The sequence below is a fragment of the Eschscholzia californica genome, unplaced genomic scaffold, assembly GCF_041429995.1.
Source record: "Eschscholzia californica isolate CP2 unplaced genomic scaffold, dmEscCali1.0.p SCAF_2, whole genome shotgun sequence".
NCBI lineage: Eukaryota > Viridiplantae > Streptophyta > Magnoliopsida > Ranunculales > Papaveraceae > Eschscholzia > Eschscholzia californica.
The window spans coordinates 59,319,800-59,343,187 of NW_028238309.1; the positions used below are offsets into that span (position 1 = coordinate 59,319,800).

The window sequence follows — 23,388 nt, forward strand, 5'->3', positions numbered from 1 at the left end:
AAAAATTTGATTATATTTTTGTTAAATTTGATGACACGATTTAAACCACAATTGACAGTCTTGAAGTTCGATTTGTTGTAACTCAAATACCGATTTGAATTATATAATAGATCTCACATATACGTAACTATCATAACTGTATGAGAAGGAAACAATATTTCTATAAAATCTAAATAACATATGCAGAAAAAGTATTATGTTATAATATTTTGATTTGAAATTGAAAGTAAAACTATATTGCTAAATGTTCCATATGTACATAATAAATCTACTATTTTATCCTTTCAAAGTAAGTTGTGATTTTTTTGTGTAAAAAAATTATCATTTCTATAGCAAATCCACATTGTAATAAAAAAGTTTGAGTCTCACTTGCACCTAGTTACCCTTGTTGTCTATTGAAAGGTTAGGATAAAAAGTTAAAAACAAGTAGGGCTAATACACATTCTTAAAGATGGTAATCTTCTTCCTCTAAAATACTATCCTAGTACTGTTTTTTTCCCTTTAATTGATAACAATGCATTGGATACCCAAGTGGGGAGCCAGTACCACAAAAACCCTACCATAGTACCATGGCTACATTTTCTCTATTGTCCTTCCCTTTTCAAATTTTCATTTTCATATTCATTTATTTGGTCCTTTTCTTTCTATTTCTTCTAATACATCCACCCATCTTTTTTCATAGTTTTCTTCTCCTCATGTTGATTTTTCTATGATCTAAATCTTCATCTTATTTTTACATTTGGGAAATGCTCAGTCTGCCCTGTACACACTAAAATAGTATATAGAGAAATATCTATCGTAGAAGTGCTCAATATGAATTTTAATCGAGGACCATTGACAATTTTGATAGTCACGTACAAAATCTCAAAGAGTCTAAACTTGTTACCTCTAAACTTTGGTATCTAACAATCCTGTGAGTATTGGGTTGTGTAACAATTTTCCCACTTATGTTTTATCGCACTTTATTTATTCTGAAGTACTGGTAGATAAGTGGTATGTTTGGGTCCCTGAACACGCTTTTTATTTCTCTTACTTTCTATTCTCTAATCTTATTCACACAGTAACACAGAGTTACACAACTACGCTTTTCTCTAGCTTAGTAGGGTGTTTAGTTTCCTACATCTAATCTTAAAATTGGTTAACTTCTGAAACTAACACCAAATTTCTCAATTTCTAAAAATCTCGTGTCTAACTAACATGCCATCTAAACGGTTTGGGTTGCACCAGAAATGGGCAACCCAACTAGTTATGAACCACTAAGTTAAATAAATGTGTGTCTTTGTATATTTATAGTCATTTCACAAATCAATTTTTACTTGATTATGAGGTGGTCCTAAGCATTTTGCCTCTATTGTTAAATTGCTATTTTGGTATGCAAAAAAAGCACAAGGGAACTGTAAAGAACAGAGTAGTTTTTCAGTCAAATATACCAAAATTATTAAGGGTAATTTGGTCAATATGAGAAAGCAAATCAAGAGATCATTTTTAAATTATACTTTTTTTCCTCTTCTTAGTGGAAGAATCAAATTACTAAAAATATTTGTCTCACTCTAGTTTCATTTCAATTTCAATCAAAACAGAGTGAAAAAACAGAGAAAAATAAAAGTTAACAGCTTTTTGATGGATTTTTTCAACAACTAATCAATTGAATCTTACATGAGATTCTAATGTCTTATTAACAAGATTAGCTTAAAACCCACTAATCAAATCTCTCACTTTCTCTCTCTCTCTAGAACTGATTTTAACAGTTCCACAATTAGAATCAAACACCATTCTCTCTCCTACCCAAGTTCATCTTCTCTTAAATTTCATCATTTTTCCCTCTCTGGGAAAGAATCTTTTTCTGGGTTTCCTTCATTTTTGTATGAGAAATAGAGAAAGACTATAGAGAGAGAGAGAGAGAAAGAGGTAATGACACAAGGGGTCCTATTTGGGACCAGAAGTGTTTGTTATTTGGTAGGCAAAAACGATCACTTTCAATAATTTTCTTTAGGTGGTGCTCTCAAATACCCCATTTCTAATCACACTTATATGTTGTTTGTGATCTCATTCAAAACCAACCCAAACTTTCATTCATTTTTCTCTCTCTAAAAAGGGTCTCTATCTCTGTAATTTTATTTACTTTGCTAAGAGAAAGGATAGAGAAAGCTGTTCTTAAGTGATTGAATTCAAACAGATCTTAATCACATGAAGAGATCTATAACTGTAAGTAAACTTCATTTCACTCTATTTTAATTCCTTCCCTTTTTGTGTTCTTTCACTTCTCTTTTTGTATGAGATCTGAATTAAAATGACATTCAATTTTGTAAAATTTTCATGATTTGTTTGAAGCTGTTTTTTTTTCTTCTAAGATGGGTTTTACCACATAAATTGTTCTGATCTTCTTTTCCTTTTTGTTTTATATGATCTTGAAAACATGGGTTTTGAATTGTTTATTCATTTTCTTCTTTTTCTCTGAACTCTTCCTTTTTCATTACTAAAATGTAGTTCAGACTCAGAACCATCTTTTCCTTCATGAGAACTCTGAATCAGAATTATGGGTTTTGATTCTAACCTTTTTATCATCTCAAAACGACTAAATTTTGAACATTTAATTCACATTTTGAATCTGGGTTTATAAATTGACAATGTACATTATGAGTACACTAACTTGAAACTCTAATTGAAATGATCTTCAGCTAGTGGAAGTGCTTCTAGTGCTAGTTTTCTTCCCATTTAGTGAAGATCCATGGGCTTTCGTAGACGGAACAAATTGCAGACATAGAAGCCCGATAGATGTTCGACCTCACAGTGTTACCATCACTGAATTTGGTGCAGTTGGAGATGGTGTTACTCTAAATACAAAAGCATTTCATAATGCAATTTTCTATCTTCAATCGTTCGCCGATAAAGGCGGAGCTCAACTTTTTGTTCCGGCTGGGAGATGGTTAACAGGAGGGTTCATACTCATTAGCCATCTAACTTTGATGTTAGATAAAGATGCAGTGATTCTCGGATCGACAGTAATAACTCCTCATCTTTACATAGATTTCGATTAGTCCACCAATTTGCAAAAGTTCATTTTCGAGTCCTTACACCTAAACACTCTTATTTGTTTCAGGACTCTGATAATTGGCCAATCGTAGATCCATTGCCGTCATATGGCAGAGGAAGAGAACTACCTGGTGCACGGCATCGAAGTCTCATTTACGGAGAGAATCTGATAGATGTGATAATTACAGGTGACTTCGGTTGGTTCTAAGTATATTTTTTCTATTTTTTTTAATGATTACGCGGGTATTGACATCGAGCGCTTATTGATTAGGTGATAATGGAACAATTGATGGTCAAGGGAGTGTATGGTGGGATTGGTTCAGAAAAGGAACATTGAACTATACTCGTCCGCATCTAGTTGAGCTAGTGAACTCAACCGACGTACTGATCTCCAACTTGACTTTCTTGAACTCGCCGTTTTGGACAATCCATCCTGTATATTGCAGGTTTGTTCCCTCTGAAAAGGACTGAATTGCCTTTATCTATATATAAACATTATGCAGAATGAAGATTTTAATGTATTAGGGGGAGAATTGTGATTGTTTTTGCTGGATGAACAGCCAAGTTCTTGTCCAGAATGTCACAATACTTGCTCCTCTTGATTCACCAAACACCGACGGAATTGATCCAGGTAAGACCACTTTCAACATATTTTCGATAAGAGTTTTCGTCCTTCAAGTTTCTTAAGCACTCCATTTGACTCCTACCCATGTAATTTAATCACATTCAGACTCGTCCGATGATGTTTGTATCGAAGATTGTTATATCAGCACAGGAGATGATCTGATCTGTATCAAAAGTGGGTGGGACGAGTATGGAATTTCATATGGACGTCCTAGTTCGAACATTATAATTCGTCGACTAGTTGGAGTAACTGGATTAGGCGCTGGAATCGCTATCGGAAGTGAAATGTCTGGTGGGATATCAGACGTTCGTGCAGAAAACCTTCATTTCTTCAATTCACATAACGGTATTAGAATAAAAACATCTCCAGGAAGAGGCGGGTACGTTAAAAACATTTATATTTCAGACTTGACAATGAATAATGTGAAAATCGCTATTCGAATCAGTGGCCAATATGGCGAGCATCCAGATGAATTTTATGATCCAAATGCCTTACCCACCATTGACAAGATCAGTATCAAAGATGTGACAGGAGATAACATCAAAACTGTAGGTCTCTTAGAGGGTATAAAAGGTGATAAATTTAGTAACATTTGCTTATCAAATATTACTCTGAATTCAACCAAGAAATCTCCTTGGAACTGTTCTTATATTCAAGGGTATTCTCACTTGGTTTCTCCAAAACCTTGTGAGCTTCTCAGTCAAGGAATTTACCCAGACCATTCTTCAGATTGTTATCATCTCTCTAATCAGTTAAAGAACGTAGCGAGTCAAAATACGGCAGCTTGGTTTCTTCGACGTTGAACTGTCTGTGATTTCATGGCGAAAACAATGTGTTTCATGCGAATGCTTCTTGATTCTCTCCCTCATCCTGATATACAAGTTAGTTTAATTGATTCTTGCCAAGTTGAATATAACTTCTGTTGTTGGTTTCGTCACCAAGGGAATGAGCTTCTCAAGTCAAAAGTTCAATGGAGTTTCTGTTGAGAGATGGTTTAGAGAGATGTTTGTTTATTATAACTTTGTGTTGTAGCAAAAATGAAAATATTTGAGTGATTCATCAGTGAGGTGAAACTACAATGTTCTTAAAATTTAAATTGTAATAAGAGTGAATTTCCAAGTTATTTGGTAGAAGGTTAAATTACTCGATTCGACAACCAACACAGGCGTATCTGAGTTTTGTCGAGAAAACTAGGTCGCGGGGAACTTGACCCTTGTTTGCCACCCCATATTAGAGCCTTCTATATCAAAGAGTTTATTTTTTTTTCGGAAAGCAAATATTATATCATTAGGTCTGAGAAAAGAATGATTTCACATGAAACGCCAAAAGGAAAGAAGAATGGTTGTCGAAACCCCAAGAGGAAAAGATAGACAACGTTGAGATCCGTCAGTACATTCCGAATATAGGAAGTTTTCTGGTTCTCAGAAGAGGAGCAATAAGATTATAATCAATTCACAAGGAAACACCTTGATGTAGAACTAGAAAACTACCCTCACAAAAACATGAAAACAAGGGTTCTCAAAATGACCAAAACATCTTTCTTATTGACTAAAATTGTAACCAAATCATCATAGTTAATCCATGGATCGTGTGACGAGAAATATAACAAACAAACACCTAAAGGTGAAACATGAGTTTGCATTTAACTATTCAGTATCTCTATATATAAAACGTACAGGCTCGCACACACCGAGAAACAGATTGTCATTCGCTTTTATCAAATGCAGCTATATTCTGAGGTTCACATTGGGCACACAAGAGCCGAACCAACAAAGCAGTGCCTGAACTCATTGTTACTGCTCCACAAGCAGCCCACCTTAGACTCCTTGGAACAGTTATCCTTGGGCCTGCATAAAGTACAAAAAGCCAATGATCAATGAGCAAAATGGACGGCAAAGTTCATGCAAGAATAAAGTTTATGAACTACAATTCTCTTAGACTTAAATTCAGTTTAAATTTTTTCAAGAAGATCAAACTTCAAAAGTTCGAATTCTATCATCTCCTTGCTATTTACCACTATTAAGATCCCATGTCCTCATCAAAATCAAAGCATAAACACATGATCTCCAATTCAGATATGTACGGATGAAAACAACAGAAAATACGAAATCTAGGCAAAAGAGGTAGATAAAGAGCTAACAAACTTGGCTACCCATAATTCAGGAGCTAAAACCTATGACTATACTTTAATCTCAAGTAGTAAAGCTAACAAAAAATTATGAAAGAGGGATAAAGTGCTCCAATCTTTCAATCAATATGAACTCTGTATTCTCCAATCAAACTTGGGGCATGCCAAAAGCAGCACAAGGAATAGCAAGTGACCAAGTAAGAACTAGTTTGAGACTATGAGAGGTTACCACCAACAAATATGGCATATACACATCCACTAGCAGATACGAGGACATATGAGAAAGTCATTATCACTAGCTTTAAACATTATATCCTATTTATACGACATATTTAAAATCAATCATGTTTTGCCACAAAAGAAGTACATTTAAAGCAAGAATGCATATCTTCAAGTAACCTTTTAAGGACTTAACTCGTGCTGTTTAGGGTTTAGGGGTTAGACCCATGAGGCACCGGCGGATAATAATCTTTTCAGAGATGCAGTCTTTGGTTATCATCTTATGAAGGTGCTTCATGGTGATTATATTGTGCAGTCAAGTAGCTAGAGCTCATGACCATATCTAAGTTGTGAGATTTTCAATAGGGTTTCATCTTTGAATCATTTTTGTATGATTTGTGAGAATAAACAACAATTCATTGAAACCCAAAAAATTTTCTTATGAAGGACCATATCTAACTCCTTGTTTTACTAATTGTTTTGATACTAATTCTTGAACTTTACTTCAAATTTCAAACTTTAAACTGAGAATACAATTTGACAAACCCAAAACTCAACAACAGTAGAAAAGTTTAACCCTCAAATCTAAAAATGAGAAATGGGTAATCTAATTTTCTCCTAAATAGAGCAAATGGAACAGAAAGCAGGAAGATTAAAGTGAAATAAAATCATAGAATTGAATAGAGAGAGATATAGAGATACATACCATAATGCAATCTACATAGAATCCAAAAAGACATAGCACCTCCAAAAGTGAAAACAGTAGCAGTATGTCTCATTAATCTGGAACATGGTTTTGCATCCGCTCTCATCAGTTCCCCATCTGATAACCCAAGTGTACGCCTCAAAGACATCCTCCCCTTTTCTTCTTTCCAATTCAATTTAAGGGTTAGGTATTCCGATTGAATGGGTTTACAGATTAACAGAGGCTATACCCAGCTCTATCTCACACAGTTAGGTTATTGAGTTAACAGAAGTGGAGAGAGAGAGAGAGAGAGAGAGAGAGAGAGAGAGAGAGAGAGGAGAAATTGGTACCGTGACAGAGCCTAAAGCCGATTTTAAGTTGGGGAACATGGGGACCGGACGTTTATCCCCGAACCGAACGAAAACGTAGCGGTGTTGGTTCCACATATCTCATTTTATGTGGGCGATTTGAGAAAAAAAAAATTTTCAAGAGTAGAAAGTTTTGGGTGGAAACAATTTTTTTTTGAAACTTTTTGTTTCCTCCAAATACTTAAACCCTTATATTTTCAACTTCTTCCTCTCCCACTTCTACCATGAACACCTGCGACTTCCACCATAAATTCTGGTGATCTCCACAATAAAACCCGACTACATTTTCAACATCTTCGGCAACTCTCATCTTCTCTCTCCTCCATCTCTATATCTTCGGCGAAGGGGTTCCGCCCTTCCTCAGAGTTATAGAGCGAAAAGAAAGATAGAGAGTAGATATAGAGAAGATAGAGAGAGACAGGAGAGAGAACGAAGTCACCGACTAACTCCGACCGGAGACTTTAAGGGCATGTTTGGTTTATGTGTTTTGAAGTTTCCACTTTTTCCCCTGATGATTTTCTTATTTCCCCAAATCAGCGGCCTAAAGTTGGGAGCTACGAGTTTTTTTTTCTCCCATCACAACCTTGCTATCTTTTTTTCTTTACTCTCGCAAATGTCGTCCACCGACGGCTATCGACCAAAATTTATTTTTCTTTCTAGATCCTCTTCTTCCACCTTTCCTCCCATTACCACTTCTCCTGGACCACTACCACCTCCAATCACCAACTATACCTTCGGTAATCACTAATAAGTCCATTTGTTTATCTTTCCACTCTCTTACTCTTTTTTCTTTCATTCTCTGTTCTGACAAAGAAAATGGCTTCCTTCATTGGAACGTTGTGTATGATCCTACCAGACAAAAGCATGTCATATCCATAGATTAGAGACTTCAAGTATGTATGTTGGGTTTTGATAATGGCCCATGTATTGTCTGTGCCATGTGGTTGAGCAATTTTTTCATTCCCAATGCATGCAATCTATACTCCTTAACATTTTTGGAATTTCATGTTGTTCACCAAGTGCTAAGCTTAGAAATATCAGTTTCATTTGGAGACCTTAAGTACTAAGGGTCAAACATGTTGACCATTGTTACTACAAATTCTTTAAGAGATTCGATGTAGCGGTCTCTCCAATTCGAATGTATTTGTTCGTTGAATTGTCAGCCGTTCCATAAACGATCATTCTTATTATAAGAATTATCTTTTGATGACGCGATAAACCTTTAATGTGGGAGGTGTTTTCCCTTCTTTTGTTTAGAATAGGAATTATGGCCAACCACCATACTGAAGATATGTATAAGTTATGACTCACCCAATCTCGCTTTCGGAATGTTTCAACATCAAAAATAGAATTCTCCTCAAAATAGTCACGCTTAAATAGTTCATGACCACCTACTTTGTTACAATTTACCATTCGATGACCTGAAATAGAACTAAAATAATTGGTACTTGTTTGATGATTCAAAAAATGGGCATCAATTGAATACAGTCGATAAGTTAAGAAAGATAAAAAAATCCAAAGTGTCGACATGGAGGTTGATTCAAAAAGAGGTCTGCCACTCAAGGCCAGAACTGTGGGGTCGGTACGAACATCCTAAGTGCTTAAACGCTGACTTGACTCAAATACAACAAGGTCTGCCTGGGAATTTGAGAGAAGACTAGGGGGTCCGAGTAAATGGGTCTGATATCTCAATCCTGTTATCCTGAATCCTGTTATCCTGAATCCTATATCTTAAGTATAATTATTAAACTTGAGCTTCAAGAGTCCCGTAAGCAGGAAACTTCTCATAAAGAATCTAAAGGATTGGAAACACGATCCATCAAATATCCTTGAACAAAGTAACTTCTATTTTTCAAATATACGGGATAATCCAAATTCAAATCCCTCAACTCCTCAAATATCGGGTCAAATTTAAATTCAAATCCCCCTTTTGAAAAGAGAAATTCTATTCATTCCTCCATTTGGTCCCTCCCCCAACCCTCCACCTGACGTGGCAACGTATCACTTGAGCATGAAGCAAAGGGAGAGAGAATGGTGAGAGCATATGCTCCAGTGAGACATCACCACAACAGGTGGAGGGCTGGAGGAGGGACAAAATGGAGGGATAAAAAGAATTTTTGTTTTAGAAGCCAATAATTTGATAATGACGTGGAATTCACTAAAAGACAAGTTTTTTTTCAAAGTTTGACTACGGTGAGGACCGCTTTTGTTTCCAAATAAGGAAACATGTCATTCTCTAAGTACCAATTTCTAAGTCACTCTATCATTTTCCTAATTGAAAATTGAAATCAAGCTTCAAACATTTACATTATACCGGTACAAATCAAGTTATATTTGTGTGGGAAGTCCCTCATCCCCAGCCTTTACTGAGACTGGGAACTCAAGAGGCTCCAAAAAATTGAGAAACTCCCAAACTGAGATCGAAGTCTCTCAAACTCTTTTGAGTTTGCTACGAGGGACATGTTAGAAGAGCCCTTACATTTGTTTTTGTTGACAAGCCCTTACTTACATGAAGCCACTAATATTTTTCATTCTTAACCAATACATTGCCATTGATTTCGTATTCATGCTAGTACATGATTTTTGAAAAAATTTCTTCCGTCTTCTGTTCCGGTAGAAGGCACTGGAGACGTTTCAACGCCTAAGCATTACCGATTCACATCACCTCCTGGCTCCTACGTGGAGCACTAAAATGCCATATGAAAGCTTTCGATGACATCCATCAAAATTATAGGAAAAAGATGAGCAAGAGGATGCATTTCTCTAAGAAATTGCAGAAGAAGAACCTATAAGCATGAAATGTAAAAAAGTTGTTCCTGAGGTCCACAGTGCATTTTTGATTTCTTGGATTGGACTACGCTTATACGAGATTGGATTTTCCATAGCTTACGAGAATGCCTATGGCTATGTGGTTGTAGTGAGAACTGAGAGGGAGCTAATAGTATTATTACATGACTACTGAGCGAGCTAGCTCTTTCTGTTGCCTTGGAACTTTGCCTTCTAATAAGCTTGCCTTGAAGTACCAGTACCAACTCAATTACATTCGGCTTTTTCATCTCGCTTTTTGGCATGCCACACTTGCCATATATCACAATGTATGCTTGTCCAAGCTAAATGTTTGTGACAAACTCCCCACTCTGCTCAGTGCTCTATCTGGCGCTTGCCCTCACTGCCAAACTTCAGAGTACGTCTCTTCATCCTTTCCTCCGGAACCTGTCATTTTGATTTTTGGATTTGATTTTGCCTAAACCTAGAATATGATACCGAAAGCTTTTGAGCGAACGTTTTGCATTCGCCCGGAATGCAGTCAGGGTAAGCAGCTTCTGCCTCAGAGGACTTAACCACTCGATACATTTGGCTTGTAATCATTACCTAATCAACCTCTCGGCTTGAATTGACGAGACTGACGCCAACCAATGCAACCACTTTTCTCTTGAGCTAGAAACTACTCATCATTGGTAGAAGCCTTTGTCAAAATCTTGGAACCTTCTATACTTCCATCAATGGAATCATATTCTTTATTACTCTCCCTTGGCTTCTCTAATTTCTATCCCTATAACTAGGAAGCTAAGTAAATCAACAAGTACAGGATGGGCAGATTATAGTCCCTGGTTCTTGGTCCAAAGTTCAATCCCATTGCTTCACATTTAGATTCATAAACATTAAAAAAAGAAAACAAGGATCTTGCACACAATAATATGCAAGAAATCTTCTACTTTTACATATATTTGGAGATAAGAAACACAAATTACATAGAGAAAAACTATACCTCAAAAGAAAGAAAAAAAAAATGGAAACCTTACCTTTATGTTTTCTTCTCTTTTCTAGTTGTTAATATCATTGAAGAAAATACCCACTTAGAAAAAGAGCAAAGAACAATAAAAGACTTCCATATATTAAAATCAATTTTTGGCCAGAAGTAAGAGCATTTCCACCCAATCCAAATTGTTGGTTCTGTGCAAATCCTGCAATTTCAACACTTTTGCTCTGGAAGAAAGATTTAGCTGCCCCACAAGTTGGGCATCTCCAATCTTCTGGTAATTTATCAAATTGAAATCCAGGAGGAATTGGATATGATGGGTCACCAACTGATTCATCATATAAGTAACCACAAGATTTGCATTCTGAAACACCAGTGTTTAATGTAGCAAATTGTTCTTCGAGTCGACGTTTATCGAATATGACTTCTTCCGGATAGGGAGATTCAGATTCTGATTCAGTTTCAGGTTGAGGTGGAGGTTCAAGTTCAGGTGAGGGTGAGAGTAAATTGGGATCTTGAGAGATTGGTTTGTCTTCTTGAGAGACATCAATACATTTTGGAGTGAATTGATGCTTGGGGGGTTGGTTGAGAGATGAAATTAGGGGGATCTTGGGTTGAGGAGTGGGAATTGTGAGATGGGTTTTTGATTTTGAAGGTGATGATGATGGCTTAGAGTGGGAGGTGTGAAGGTGAAAAGTGAAGGTGGGTCTTGCAGTTGCAGAAGCCATTGATGGATGTTTTGCTATCTTTTTCTCTCTAAATCAGAAGGAAAGAAGAAGAGGTTTTATTAGGTTTTCAGGTTTGGTTTGAATGGACTTTCTCTTAGAGTTGGAAGGACAGAGAAGAGCCATTCATGCAGAAAACAGACGGCCTTCTCCTTGAGAGATTTTAGATAAGGTGGAGTGGTGGACCAGTGACCAATGGAATAGCCAAGCAAACAAGGCTGCATTTGGATGCCCTGTTTCCACACACTGACATAAATATTAAACAAACATGAATTTGTGTCTTGCTCGAGCAGGAATGCATCAACTCCCAAAATTTGGAGGTCACATGATCAAAATACAGTGGAGGTAGAAATCCATTGGTTAAGATATATAAATACCTTTGGGATAGTTGTGTCAAATGGGTCGGGAGGCCCAGGCTCAACTCGTGCTGACCAGTTTTTCTCAGGCCATGCTCAACCGACATTTTGACGGCCCAGAGCAACCTATGGATTTGCTAGGACCGAGCCAACTTCCCGACTCACTAGGAAGGACCCGACGGGGTGGTCCGTTTAAGGCTATTTCCGATTACATTTTTTTTGTTTATTTTTTATTCTTTTTCATATCGATGATGTCGGAAAGTGGTTTTCTCAAATATATTCTTGATGATCAAGAAAGACCTTGATCAGATGATGAATTGATGTTTTCGACTGGATTCAGGTGGACAAAGCTTGCAGAAAACGAAGACGACACTCCGACGCCAAGTTAGTGAGGTGTTTTTTGCAGTTTAGAAAATAATTCAAAAGTCTTAAGTGTAGAAGATGAACTTCAATCCATTTTTACGTCAAACCTGATATGCATATATACGTCAGGATGACCGAGAAGAACACGACTATGATGATGCGGTGATAAGACATCGAGTTTGATAATAGCCACGTGGATACGACTGTTTGATTAGATAATATATGACGAGTGTGTATCTTCTGACACATAATGGTTTGTGTGTGAAACGTGGATCTTAGGCTCTGTCGGGCCGTTCATGTTATCGTTGTTCTCTTCAGGCATGTATGAGCTCGAGAAATCGAGCTTACTCCTACTGACCTCCCTACTTTGTGTCTCCGACCCAACCGTGCTCGTGACTACATAGGGTTGAGCTCGGGCCTGGGTTGAGCCATGAGTATTTGTTCCATGGGACAGTCCTACCTGACTCGACATGTTGATTGTAACGGGACAAACTTGGACCGACGGGTCGCCCATTTGACACCACTATTTAAGGTGGTAAGGGTGTATGCGTGTCATCATAAAAGTTTGATACAGGTTATGAACATAATCCATCCTTATGAACTACATAAGTCATTCTAAGTATGGTGTATGTGAGTCCCAAGCCCTAGCAGTTGTCGATATTGTCTCCGCTTTAGACACCTCATACAGGTACGTGATTTTTTTTCTTGCCAAAGGCTCCACGAGCCCCCCAAAAGCCTCGACACTTCTAAGCTTGGGCGTACGCCTATAGCCTATGCTCCAGACACTCTCGTGAGCGATGTGAGACTATCACAATCCCTAGCTTCAGCGAAGAGCTTCCTCGGTTCTGATACCATTTTTGACGCCCCAAACCCTAACAGTTGTCGATATTGTCTCCGCTTTAGACACCTCATACAGGTAAGGGGTTTTGTTCTTGGCTCATGAGAGTGTTCGAAACTCGGGCTATATGTGTACGCTCAAGTTTAGTAAGTGTCGAGTCCTTTTGGGGGTCTCTTGGAGCCTTCGCCAAGAACATAACATCATACCTGTGTGAAGTGTCTAAAGCGGGAACAATATAGACTACAACTAAAGCTTGTGGTGTCAGGTAATCTTTTTATTTTATTACAATTATAATAATAGTAATAATAAAAGAATACTAAACAAACACGACCTATGGAATGTGCTTTTTGAGGAGGAAAAGGGATACTTTGATTCTTATGAGTTAATTCCACTTCGACTCCCAATTTGTGATCAACTAAAAAATTAGTCCTTTTATTTGTCCAACATTTGAGTTTGGCTTTCAAAATTATGATTTTGTCAGTCAGACTTAACAGTTAATAGTATTTTCTTTTTTATCCTTCATTACAAAAATAATTTTATTTTCTATTGGCCGGTAAGGCCTTAACCAGTTGTCGCCGTCCACCAACCAAATGACAAGTTAAAACAAACTTCTTCTTCTTCTTCTATTGTTCAGTAACCAGTTGCCGCCGCCGACCAACTAGATGACTAGTTAAAAAAACTTCTTCTTCTTCTAAGCCCCGAAAAATATTGTTGTCTCCCCAATACATCCATCTATAAAATCATATTTGGGACATGTCTGTCATTTATCCAACTTATTGGTATAACTAATGATTCTGATCTGTTGCAGTTAGGACTAGATCCTATAACTAATTTGCAGGATCTACTAAATAAAGGAGAAAGAGCAAGTGGAATATGGTATAAGTACACTTATCTGCTATGGATATGGTGGAAGAACCGCAATGATGCTTATTTCAACAACCAGAATCTTCAACTTGAAAAAATATGGTCGATGACGAAAATGGAGCTTCACAAAAACCCTAACTTACTAAGTTCAGTGTTTATTGTTGATGAAGTGCAGGTACAAAGATGGATTCCGCCTGAACAAGGTTGTTTAAAGGTCAATGTCGATGGTGCTTACCGAACTGAAGGAGCAGCTGCGGCGGCGATTATGAAAAACTCCATCGGTGAAGTTATTAGCTCAAGAACAATATCTTTTCATCCCGTTTCTGCCCTACACAGTGAAATGAAGGCATTTAGATTAGGGTTGGAGATGATAGAAGATTTTCTTTTATATGATGTAGACATAGAGGGGGATTCGAGGGTCATGGTCACTCTCTTATCGAACGATCAGGAATCGATCCCGTGGAGGCTGAAGCATGAAATAGATATGATTCGTGTCAAGGCCAGAGACAGGCGGGTGAATTTCCATTACTGCCCTCGAATTGCCAATTCTGCCCCTCACGAGTTGGCTTATGAAGTTTTAGTCCCTGGGACTAATTAGAGTTTAATATCGTGGTTAATTTTATTGTCATTTACCTGTGTATTTGACACTATTTGATTAATGGAATCTCCCGTTTCAAAAAAAAAAAAAAAAGATGAGTTCGAATCGTCTAGAGGTTGTGGAAGCCACGAATCATAAGTCAAGGGATGAAAGAAAGCCAATTGGTCCGCTTGTTGAGGAAGGAAATACTCGTGAACCGGTCTGGGTGGACCTCAACTTAACCAGGCGGGCTTAACCCCACACGTGACAACACCAAACCACGAGTCCCACCCAAATCACGAATCCTAGAGAGAGAAAGTTACAAAAACAGAGACTCTCTCACCAAACCCTCCTTTCCTCCCTCAAATCAGGGGCAAAACCCAAACCACCCCCTCCTTTTCTTTTAGAAAATATTTTCTCGCCCAAACAAACTCTTCCTCTCTCTCTCTCTAGAAATTTGACAGAGAATGTTACACGACGAAGAAGAAGAAGATCCATACGTATTGAGTAGAGTTAATGAAGATGATTTCGATGATGATGAATTAGATGTAGACCTTGAAGGTGTTGAATCATCCTCCTCCTCCTCTTCCGACGACAACGACGACGACGGTGAAGAAGAAGAAGATCTCAATTTGGATTCTCCTTCTACCTCCTTTGATTTCCCTAATATCAAATCAGAATTTCCTTCTGATTCTTCTACTCTTCCTCCTCCTATTGATATACTACCCTTACCCTTACCCATACCCACCACCACCACCACCACCACCGTCGCAAACACCCCAATTGTCTCTGTTTCTACCACCACACCCACCGGCGCTCCCTCAATTTCCCCTGTTATTTCCGATTTCTCACCGGAATTAAAACGTCAACGGATGGATGAAACACCCACCACTATTACAACAACAACAGAAGAGAAAAAGCCCTCAACTTTGGATGATTCAAGACGACTATTTCAACGTTTATGGACAGATGAAGATGAAATAGGTCTTCTTCAAGGATTTCTTGACTATATAAAACAAAAAGGGCATAAGAATTCGTCTTATCATCATGATATAGCACCTTTCTATGATCAGATCAAGACTAAATTACAGCTTGATTTTAATAAAAATCAACTTGTTGAGAAACTAAGAAGGTTAAAGAAGAAATATCGAAATGTTATTAGTCGAATCAGTTCAGGTAAAGATTTCTCTTTTAAGAGTCCTCATGATCAAGCTACTTTTGAAATCTCTCGAAAGATCTGGAGTGATACTGGAAAAGTCATGTTTGGGGAAGCTGGAGGTGTTGAAGAACATGAAAGAGGAAACCCTAATAGAAACAATGAAATTAGTAATCATGGGGTTGTTAATAATTCTATGGATGTTAATGATTCAGAGAAGAAAGTACCCAGGTCTCGAAAAAGGTCTAGAAAGGTAGTAGAAGAACAAAATTTATCAAATCCTTCAAATTTATCAAATCAAACAAATGTACCAGTGGGTTTATCAATTCAAAGTGTGATTGAAGATACAATAAGAAGTTGTTTATCACCATTGTTTAAAGAGTTGCTTAATTCTGCCATTAATGGACCTTGTAATGTGAGAGGGTTAGGAGGAATGACACTGAACCCATTACCTCTAAATTTTGGAGGTAGTTCATCAATGAATTTGTTGGGTGGAGAAAAGGTGGATGAGAAATGGAGAAAGCAACAGATTTTGGAATTGGAAGTATACTCGAAGCGAATTGAATTGGTTCAAGATCAAATTAAAATGACATTAGTGGAGCTTAAATCAATGGGTAGTAGTAGTAGTTGATTAAGGGGTGGTTTTGCTGTGATTTCCGATACCCGTAAGTATTTGATGTTTTTGGTTTACTTCATAAATCTTTTGATACTTTATAATGAGGAATACTTGGTTAGATTACTTTATATTTGTTTTTAAGTTATAGAAGATAACAGCTTCAAACAATGGCTTATCCATTTGATCAATAAAAATTCATGTAACCCAAGTTTTAGGTATTGAATATATATATGTGGAGAAGATTGATGGGTGATGAGAAGCCGTAGATTAGATTCTATAAAAAACATTGCAGTAGTTGGTTTGAGTTTCCTACTTGTTCCACATTGTGCCATGTGATTATTGGTTTTTGTTTATCGATCTTTAAGAGTTTCCTACTCTTAATCTTTTCGTTGAACAATATAAGCACGTAGATTGATCCGAAGAGGAAAAGACAAGAGGGTGAAATTGTCTTGGTCCACAATCCCAATATCCCATACCATTAACCATGTTATGACCGAATAGAAGTGGGCTTCACTACGATTAGCTAGCGATGTTGAGTTTGATTATCGGTTCCGCTGATGTCTGATGGCCTAGAGCTTCAAAATCTCAATCCTAGTTAGAATTTAGATGTGAATGAATACATGGTTGGACTTGATTGTGCTTAAATTGATGGTCGAAAATTCTAGTTAAACCATCTAGTGGTTCTTTCAGAAACCCCCCAATTGAGGTATCATCGCTTCTTAGACAAGCAGTTGAGTTCAAATGCTTAATGTGCTTGTTGGTATGCCAAACCTGTTAGAGTTTGGATAACCAAATATTCAGAGTTCAATTGTTTATAAAGATGTCAGTCCTGTCTTGGTGCCGGGGAAATACGCAAAATGGTGAAAGTTCTGGGGAGGAGCAAATATAACTATTCTTCTATTATGTTCTGGGTTGTTGTTTCATTTATGTTACATCTCTTTGAAACCGAAGGTTTCTTCATCACTCAAGGATTGAAAGCAACTGATAATGTTTGAATCCTGCAACTCTTTTGCCGACCCATGCGATGATGCGAGGTGTTGGCAGATGCCTGCGCACATTTCATTATTCGGCCCTGCTGTGGTCTTATATGTATTCGAAGTTGTCGTTATTCTACTAATAGCCATCTGGTGAAGATAACCTAGAGTCACTACATAGTATTCTTGGTTCTGTTTTTAGTTGTGACTTCCACTTGATAAGATAAAAAATATGCTACTTACAATTTTGATAGTTTTCGAAACGTGGGTTCCTCTTTCAGGCGGTTTGGACGGTTCCCTTTTAGGGGTTTGGCCTAGCCTTGTTGAATTTCCAAATACCCCAAAGTACTGCATGTGGGATAATACTCCACAACTCTCTTTCTATCTTCAAAATAGAAAGGTTGTACCAACTATCCAAGACACATCTATTAGCCAAAATCCCTGCGGTCTCCTTTTCCAATTACCCACTGCAGTTATCTGCTATTCTTGGCAAGCAGGCCAAAGGAAGAAAATGACGGGGTTTATTCGAGTCTCTCTCTCATAACCAAACGTCGCTTACCCTGAATCTCTCCCTTGTTGACTTGCTCGTAGGCACAACCCTTGAATAAAAAAAGTGCTAGTTCTCTAGTGTCCTAAAGAGATAGAACCACAGAGAGGCCCCTTCTTGTATATATATATATATATAGTTGCAATTTGTAGCCTAACATCGGGTAGCCCAGTTGGTAAGTGCATCTATTCCGCAGTGCGGAGGTCCCACGTTCGATCTCATGGAAGTGCAGATCAAGGAATACTGAACTTGTGTATAAATAAAGTAGTTTCTATGGGCTTTAGGCCATTAATTTCGTCGGGCTTTAGGCCATTAATTTTGTCGGGCTTTAGGCCAGTATTTATCATGCTTATCAGTTATCACATTGGGTCGATGTATCAATGGCTTTGTAATAACCAATGTAGTCAATATTAAAAAAAAGTTGCAATTTGCATTAGAAGTGAACTTTCTTGAGGTTTTGGTCTGGCTTCATCCTATGTTGTAGCTTTTCTTGAGGTTTTGGTCTGGCTTTACTCATCCGATGTTCTAGCTTTATTGTCCGTCATGTTCGTTTCATTCAGCTCTTGATTTAGAGCTTAAATTTGCCTAGATCGAACTCCTCGTGAAATGAGACAATGATGTTTCAAATATCAAATTTAACATGGGTAGATGATTAAGTTGTTAATTAAGTGAGAGGTAAAGTTTATCTCCTATACCGTTCAATTGTAAGAGCCTTCCTTGGTATAAAAGTAGTGGTTTGAAACAGGGCAGGTCAACACGAAAATGAGATGACCTAGTTGTTTAAAAGCAACATTAAAATATCTCATCACATCCCATTAAGAATCGTGACATGGCAATTGGGCGTCCACGATGGAGTTTGTATATGCCCCCAAATGCCAACAACAATCTTGCAAAACACGAGGTCAGGTGCCTTGCGCTCAACGACCCAACAACAACAGGGAGATGTGTATTTGCAACCGAAAGAAAACAACAACAGGGAGGTGTATATCTCGTTGCTATGGGCCGGGGTGTGGCCAAACTTTTGTTTGCCAAACACACCACGACATGATCCAATCATCCAAATAATTTATGGTTGTGGCAAACGAATTGCATGTCTAGCGCGCAACAAATCTTTGATACATTGTGTCGACAAGCCATGGTCCGTTGTCAACCACTATATACAAGTAAGAAGCCTCGTTGAACTTGTATCTATTCACGTCACTTGGACACACGTACATAGTTACATGAGCGTGAAAGTAGCGTGTGTGATGCGTCTCTAGTAGCGACATAATGATCATGTTTTAACTGGTCATGGCTATCTCTATTAATTCAACCCAATAGGGTTCGATTTTTTTTTTTGGCTTTAGTATCTTTAATACCAAGTGTCCCTCATCCGACCCCAAAATTCTCAAACGGATGGCTAATTAGTAGAGGAACATATAAAGAAAGATATATTTCCAATTTTCCATTAGTGGAACAGTTTCATCTTTCCAAACTGAATGAATGTAGTAGTAATAGGATTAGGAATAAGGGACCCCTCTCTTTTTACATTTCATGTCTTTGTCGAAAAAACAAAACCCTTAAACCTTAGTAGCTTTGGGTCCAACCAAAATATTTTGAGGTATAGTTTCAGTTGTCCATATTCAGCCCCTGGTATTAAAGAACAAAATAACGCCTCAAGTTATTAAAGTCATTTCCAATTATATTAGATAAGTTAAAGAGGAAACCGATTTCTAGAAGGTAGCATATATATGGTATGTTAAACCCTAAAAGGAAACTATATTTTCCTTTTATGGGGAATACATTGTATGAAAGAAAAGAAACCCAAAGCCATCATAGATAGGGCCTGCCAACCTTGACACATTGAGCACTTCTTTGTACATCTCTACCATCACCATAAGTGTTTCAAATAGGAGATTTAAATTGTTTTTGAACCAACCCCTTGCTTTTTGGTAAGTATCAAACAAATATGGCAAATTTTCTAAAAAAAACCCTCTTAATTTACATAAGCGGGGGATCCGAACAACGTAAAGTATAGTAATCATAAATCTTAACGTAAATACAACTCCTTAAGAATCTCTGTTATGTCTCGTGACGATGATTAATCCCTAACACATAACACGTTAGCTCTAAATTAGAAAAATAAAAATAATTCTTATTTTTGGAAACAGTAAAATTCGAACTCTAGTCTCTGTGTTTAAGAAGTATGAACAGTTATGTTTACATTAATTATCTTTGGAATGTCCTAACCAAATATTTTCTCTCTCCCACTCACTAATTTGTTCTTTCTTTTTTTTGGCACATTCATTCATTCATTCTTATCTCTCTCCCCCCCCCCCCCCTATATATATGACCCAAATGAACTATAGTCTTCCTAGAGAACACCATGGGGAAGAAGAGAGATGTAATGGAATACATTGAGAAAGAAACATCAAGGAGAACAACCTTCAACAAAAGAAAGAGTGGTTTGTTGAAAAAGATGGATGAGCTCCTTACTCTCTGTGGTTTATCAGGTACTGCTATTGTTTATGGTGAGAACAACCCACAACCTGAAGTAAGCCCAAACCTGGCGGAAGCCTTTCGTGTCGTCAATCAATTCAAGAGCTTGCCGGAGGCTGAACAGACGAAGAAAATGATAAACAATGAAAATGTTATCCTCGAGAAGAAGATCGAAGAAGCTAGAGATGAACTGAACAAGCTACGAAAAAAGAATAAGATGATGGAAATGGAAAATCTAATGGGTAACATTTTCCAAGGGAAGATTAGTTTGAATGATGTTAGTTATAATGATATGAATGATTTGAGTTCAATGATGGAGGAAAAGATAACAATGATCACAGAGCTTCAGGTCATTCATAAGATAGCAGGATCTTCATCTTCACAACCCCCACCCCTACCCCAGCTGGAAACTCAAAATGAAACTCAAGATCAGGTCTGTAATATGACAAATTATTTATTTATTTATTTATTATTATTAATCTTTTTGGAAAGGAGATTGGTGAACTCCCCAAAGTTGGGGATACATGGACATTTGTTTTGGACTATGACTAACCTAACTTTTCAAGTCATACTAAGACATCCCTCTAATTTTTTTTCATCATTATATCACTTGATCTATCTTCTTCAATATCTTATAAAAATCTCTAAACAAATTCTTAACCTATTTTTCTTTTTTGGACAAATTGAATTATTATTAAATATGAAATTACTTAATCCCCTTAATGAATAAAAAAAGGGAAAAAAAAGCAGATTAGGCATCCAAAAAACAAAATACAATACAATGTTATAACTATCACAGCGTCCCAAGAAACAACCAAGTCCTCTCAAAAAAAAAAAAGAAACAACCAAGTCCAAATATGATTTGATCAACGTCCCATGAAGCATAATTTCTTCTTCTAGTTCAAAACTTTTAAACTCTCAACTCTAAATCCTAGTTGTTTGGCTTTTCTTACTCGATTCCTTTCAACTCATGTGGGTCAAAGTAAACAAAACAAGAAAAACCCTTTCAAATCTTTAGTGGTGGTCAACGTGTTGTGTTGTGCTGTATTAAACCACATTCTCAGATCCGTCAGCTACCTTATTATCTTTCTTCTTATCCTTCTCTCTGTATATATCTATATACATATATATTAAAGCCACCATTTATCCTCGAACCACAGTCTCTATCCTCCAAAAATTTCCAATTACTATTGTAGCCCCTCCGTGTCTTAAACCCCAAAATCAGACTCCTAGATCAAAATCGGGGGGGCTTCCAAATTGAAACCCTAGATAAGAGAAATAGAGATATCTCTTACCTCAACCAGCAAAAAGAAATTAAACCTCCATCAATAGAAGCCCTATTTCCTATGCCATATTTTAACTCATTTGTAGCAAGTACACGTCAATTCGGTAAAAATTAGTGTATTTTCTATCTATAATTAAATTTAAACAATAAATACACGTAGAGTATTTTGTCTAATTCATGTAAGCTAATTATGAGTTAGTTCACACGATAAGACGTAAATAACAAAACTACGACCTTTGGGAACGTGAATGTTTACATAAAAACATCACATGCCTACAGAATCCCCAACATAAATGATGTCATTGTGCTAAAAATATCACATGTTACTGTTCATCCTGCTTTATATTGAATTCACAATATAAAACCTAACTCCAACCAAGTGGAAATTCCATTGTCATTTATATACTTATAGTTTGTGGAACTATGGTATAATGGTGTAAAATGCAGGGTAAGAAGCTGGATGACTCTGAGATGGCTGAAGCTCTGTTGGCCTTGAAGCAGGGAATGTGATGATGGATGAGGTGCTTTAGTATTGGCTCCATGCAATAAGAGGGCTAGATATCTATTTAGTTTAGTGTTTTGTTTCTATGCTTGTTTTATGCACATTGGAATCATTATATGTGCTTGATAAATCCTATGAATTTTTCTAGACTATAATTCATATGATATGTTTTCGTTTGCATTTTAATTATTTAGAGTTAATTCTCATATGGCTAGCTCCTTAGTTATCTAGTAGTCTTTTTTGGCCTTTATTGTTGATATAAGGATTTTATCCCATACACATTCCCCTTCGCGGGGAAAGGGAAATCCCTTTCCACCCCCTTCGCTATAAAAGAAGAACATCGTTTGCTGGTTCCCTTCAAGTGGGGAGAGAAGCACATTTTTTGTTGTTTACTCGTCGGCAGAGAAGAGAGATCTCTAATTTCTCTTCTTTCCATTTTCCCTTATTTTATGTGTCTTTTTGGAAACTGGATTTTTCTTGATGAAGGTCCATTGAAGATGAGATGAAGAAAAAGAAAGACATGAGTTGGAGAGAGATAAATAAAGGCAAGTTAGAAATATCGTCAAACTAGACTTTACGATAGATATATAAGAGGCCAAACGAGAACATAGTCATAACTAATAAGGAGGGACGTGAATTAACCCTTTCGCGATGTTAAGACAATTTCCAATTCTGAAACCCAAGCAAATTGGGAATATAGGCTAGGACTAGGCCTGTAAACAGTAGCTTATCGGATCGGATATAGGCATATCCGTATCCGAATCCGATAAGCTATCCGAATATCCGAATCCGATAAGCTATCCGAATATCCGAATCCGATAATTATCCGATGGATATTATAAATCAATATCCGAATCCGAATCCGAATCCGATAATATTAACGGATATAGGATAATATCCGATATCCGAAACTTTAACAAAATTTCAAATTTGTTCTTTAAATTTTTAACCATTAGATCTAAACAATAAATCTCAACCATACATTTTATATAATATTATGAATAAATTTAAATTTTTATTAATTTTTTATATTACTTATCGGATACGGATATTTATCGGATCGAATATGAGGGTATCCGTATCCGATATCCGATAAGAAATATCCGAATCCGTATCCGAAATTTTAGATATCTTTTTGAAATTCGAATACGGATGCGGATCGGATGTCGAGTATTCAGATATCCATTGACTGGCTTAGCTAGGACTATTTTTCTGCGATTTTTGAAAGTATAGTTGATTTGCAGCTAATCTAAACACATAAGAATACCAGGATTTATTATTAATTGTGT

At 37.0% G+C, this 23,388-nt stretch overlaps 5 protein-coding genes across 5 annotated transcripts; 3 read left to right on the top strand and 2 right to left on the bottom strand.

The window, feature by feature from the left end:
• The first annotated feature begins 658 nt into the window (after window positions 1–658).
• Window positions 659–4,781, top strand: LOC147559697 (putative polygalacturonase). Its single transcript, XM_086661598.1, has 6 exons — window positions 659–2,205; window positions 2,679–3,002; window positions 3,101–3,221; window positions 3,305–3,479; window positions 3,594–3,664; window positions 3,764–4,781. Exons 1-6 carry the CDS (start codon window positions 2,188–2,190, stop codon window positions 4,459–4,461), a joined length of 1,407 nt encoding a protein of 468 aa, XP_086517724.1. The 5' UTR covers window positions 659–2,187; the 3' UTR covers window positions 4,462–4,781.
• Window positions 4,782–5,182: 401 nt separating this feature from the next.
• On the bottom strand, window positions 5,183–7,010 carry LOC147559698 (40S ribosomal protein). The gene is made up of 2 exons (XM_086661601.1): window positions 6,712–7,010; window positions 5,183–5,505 (listed from the first exon to the last, which is right to left on the bottom strand). Exons 1-2 carry the CDS (start codon window positions 6,857–6,859, stop codon window positions 5,363–5,365), a joined length of 291 nt encoding a protein of 96 aa, XP_086517727.1. The 5' UTR covers window positions 6,860–7,010; the 3' UTR covers window positions 5,183–5,362.
• Window positions 7,011–10,698: 3,688 nt separating this feature from the next.
• Window positions 10,699–11,670, bottom strand: LOC147559699 (Rubredoxin-like superfamily protein). Its single transcript, XM_086661600.1, has one exon. The coding sequence runs from the start codon at window positions 11,544–11,546 to the stop codon at window positions 10,896–10,898; it is 651 nt and encodes a 216-aa protein (XP_086517726.1). The 5' UTR covers window positions 11,547–11,670; the 3' UTR covers window positions 10,699–10,895.
• Window positions 11,671–14,836: 3,166 nt separating this feature from the next.
• Window positions 14,837–17,529, top strand: LOC147559700 (putative transcription factor At3g04930). The gene has a single exon (XM_086661599.1). It carries the CDS (start codon window positions 15,009–15,011, stop codon window positions 16,326–16,328), a length of 1,320 nt encoding a protein of 439 aa, XP_086517725.1. The 5' UTR covers window positions 14,837–15,008; the 3' UTR covers window positions 16,329–17,529.
• Window positions 17,530–20,194: 2,665 nt separating this feature from the next.
• On the top strand, window positions 20,195–22,307 carry LOC147559701 (agamous-like MADS-box protein AGL80). Its single transcript, XM_086657857.1, has 2 exons — window positions 20,195–20,745; window positions 22,045–22,307. The coding sequence occupies exons 1-2, from the start codon at window positions 20,200–20,202 to the stop codon at window positions 22,105–22,107; spliced, it is 609 nt and encodes a 202-aa protein (XP_086513983.1). The 5' UTR covers window positions 20,195–20,199; the 3' UTR covers window positions 22,108–22,307.
• The last annotated feature ends 1,081 nt before the right edge of the window (window positions 22,308–23,388 follow it).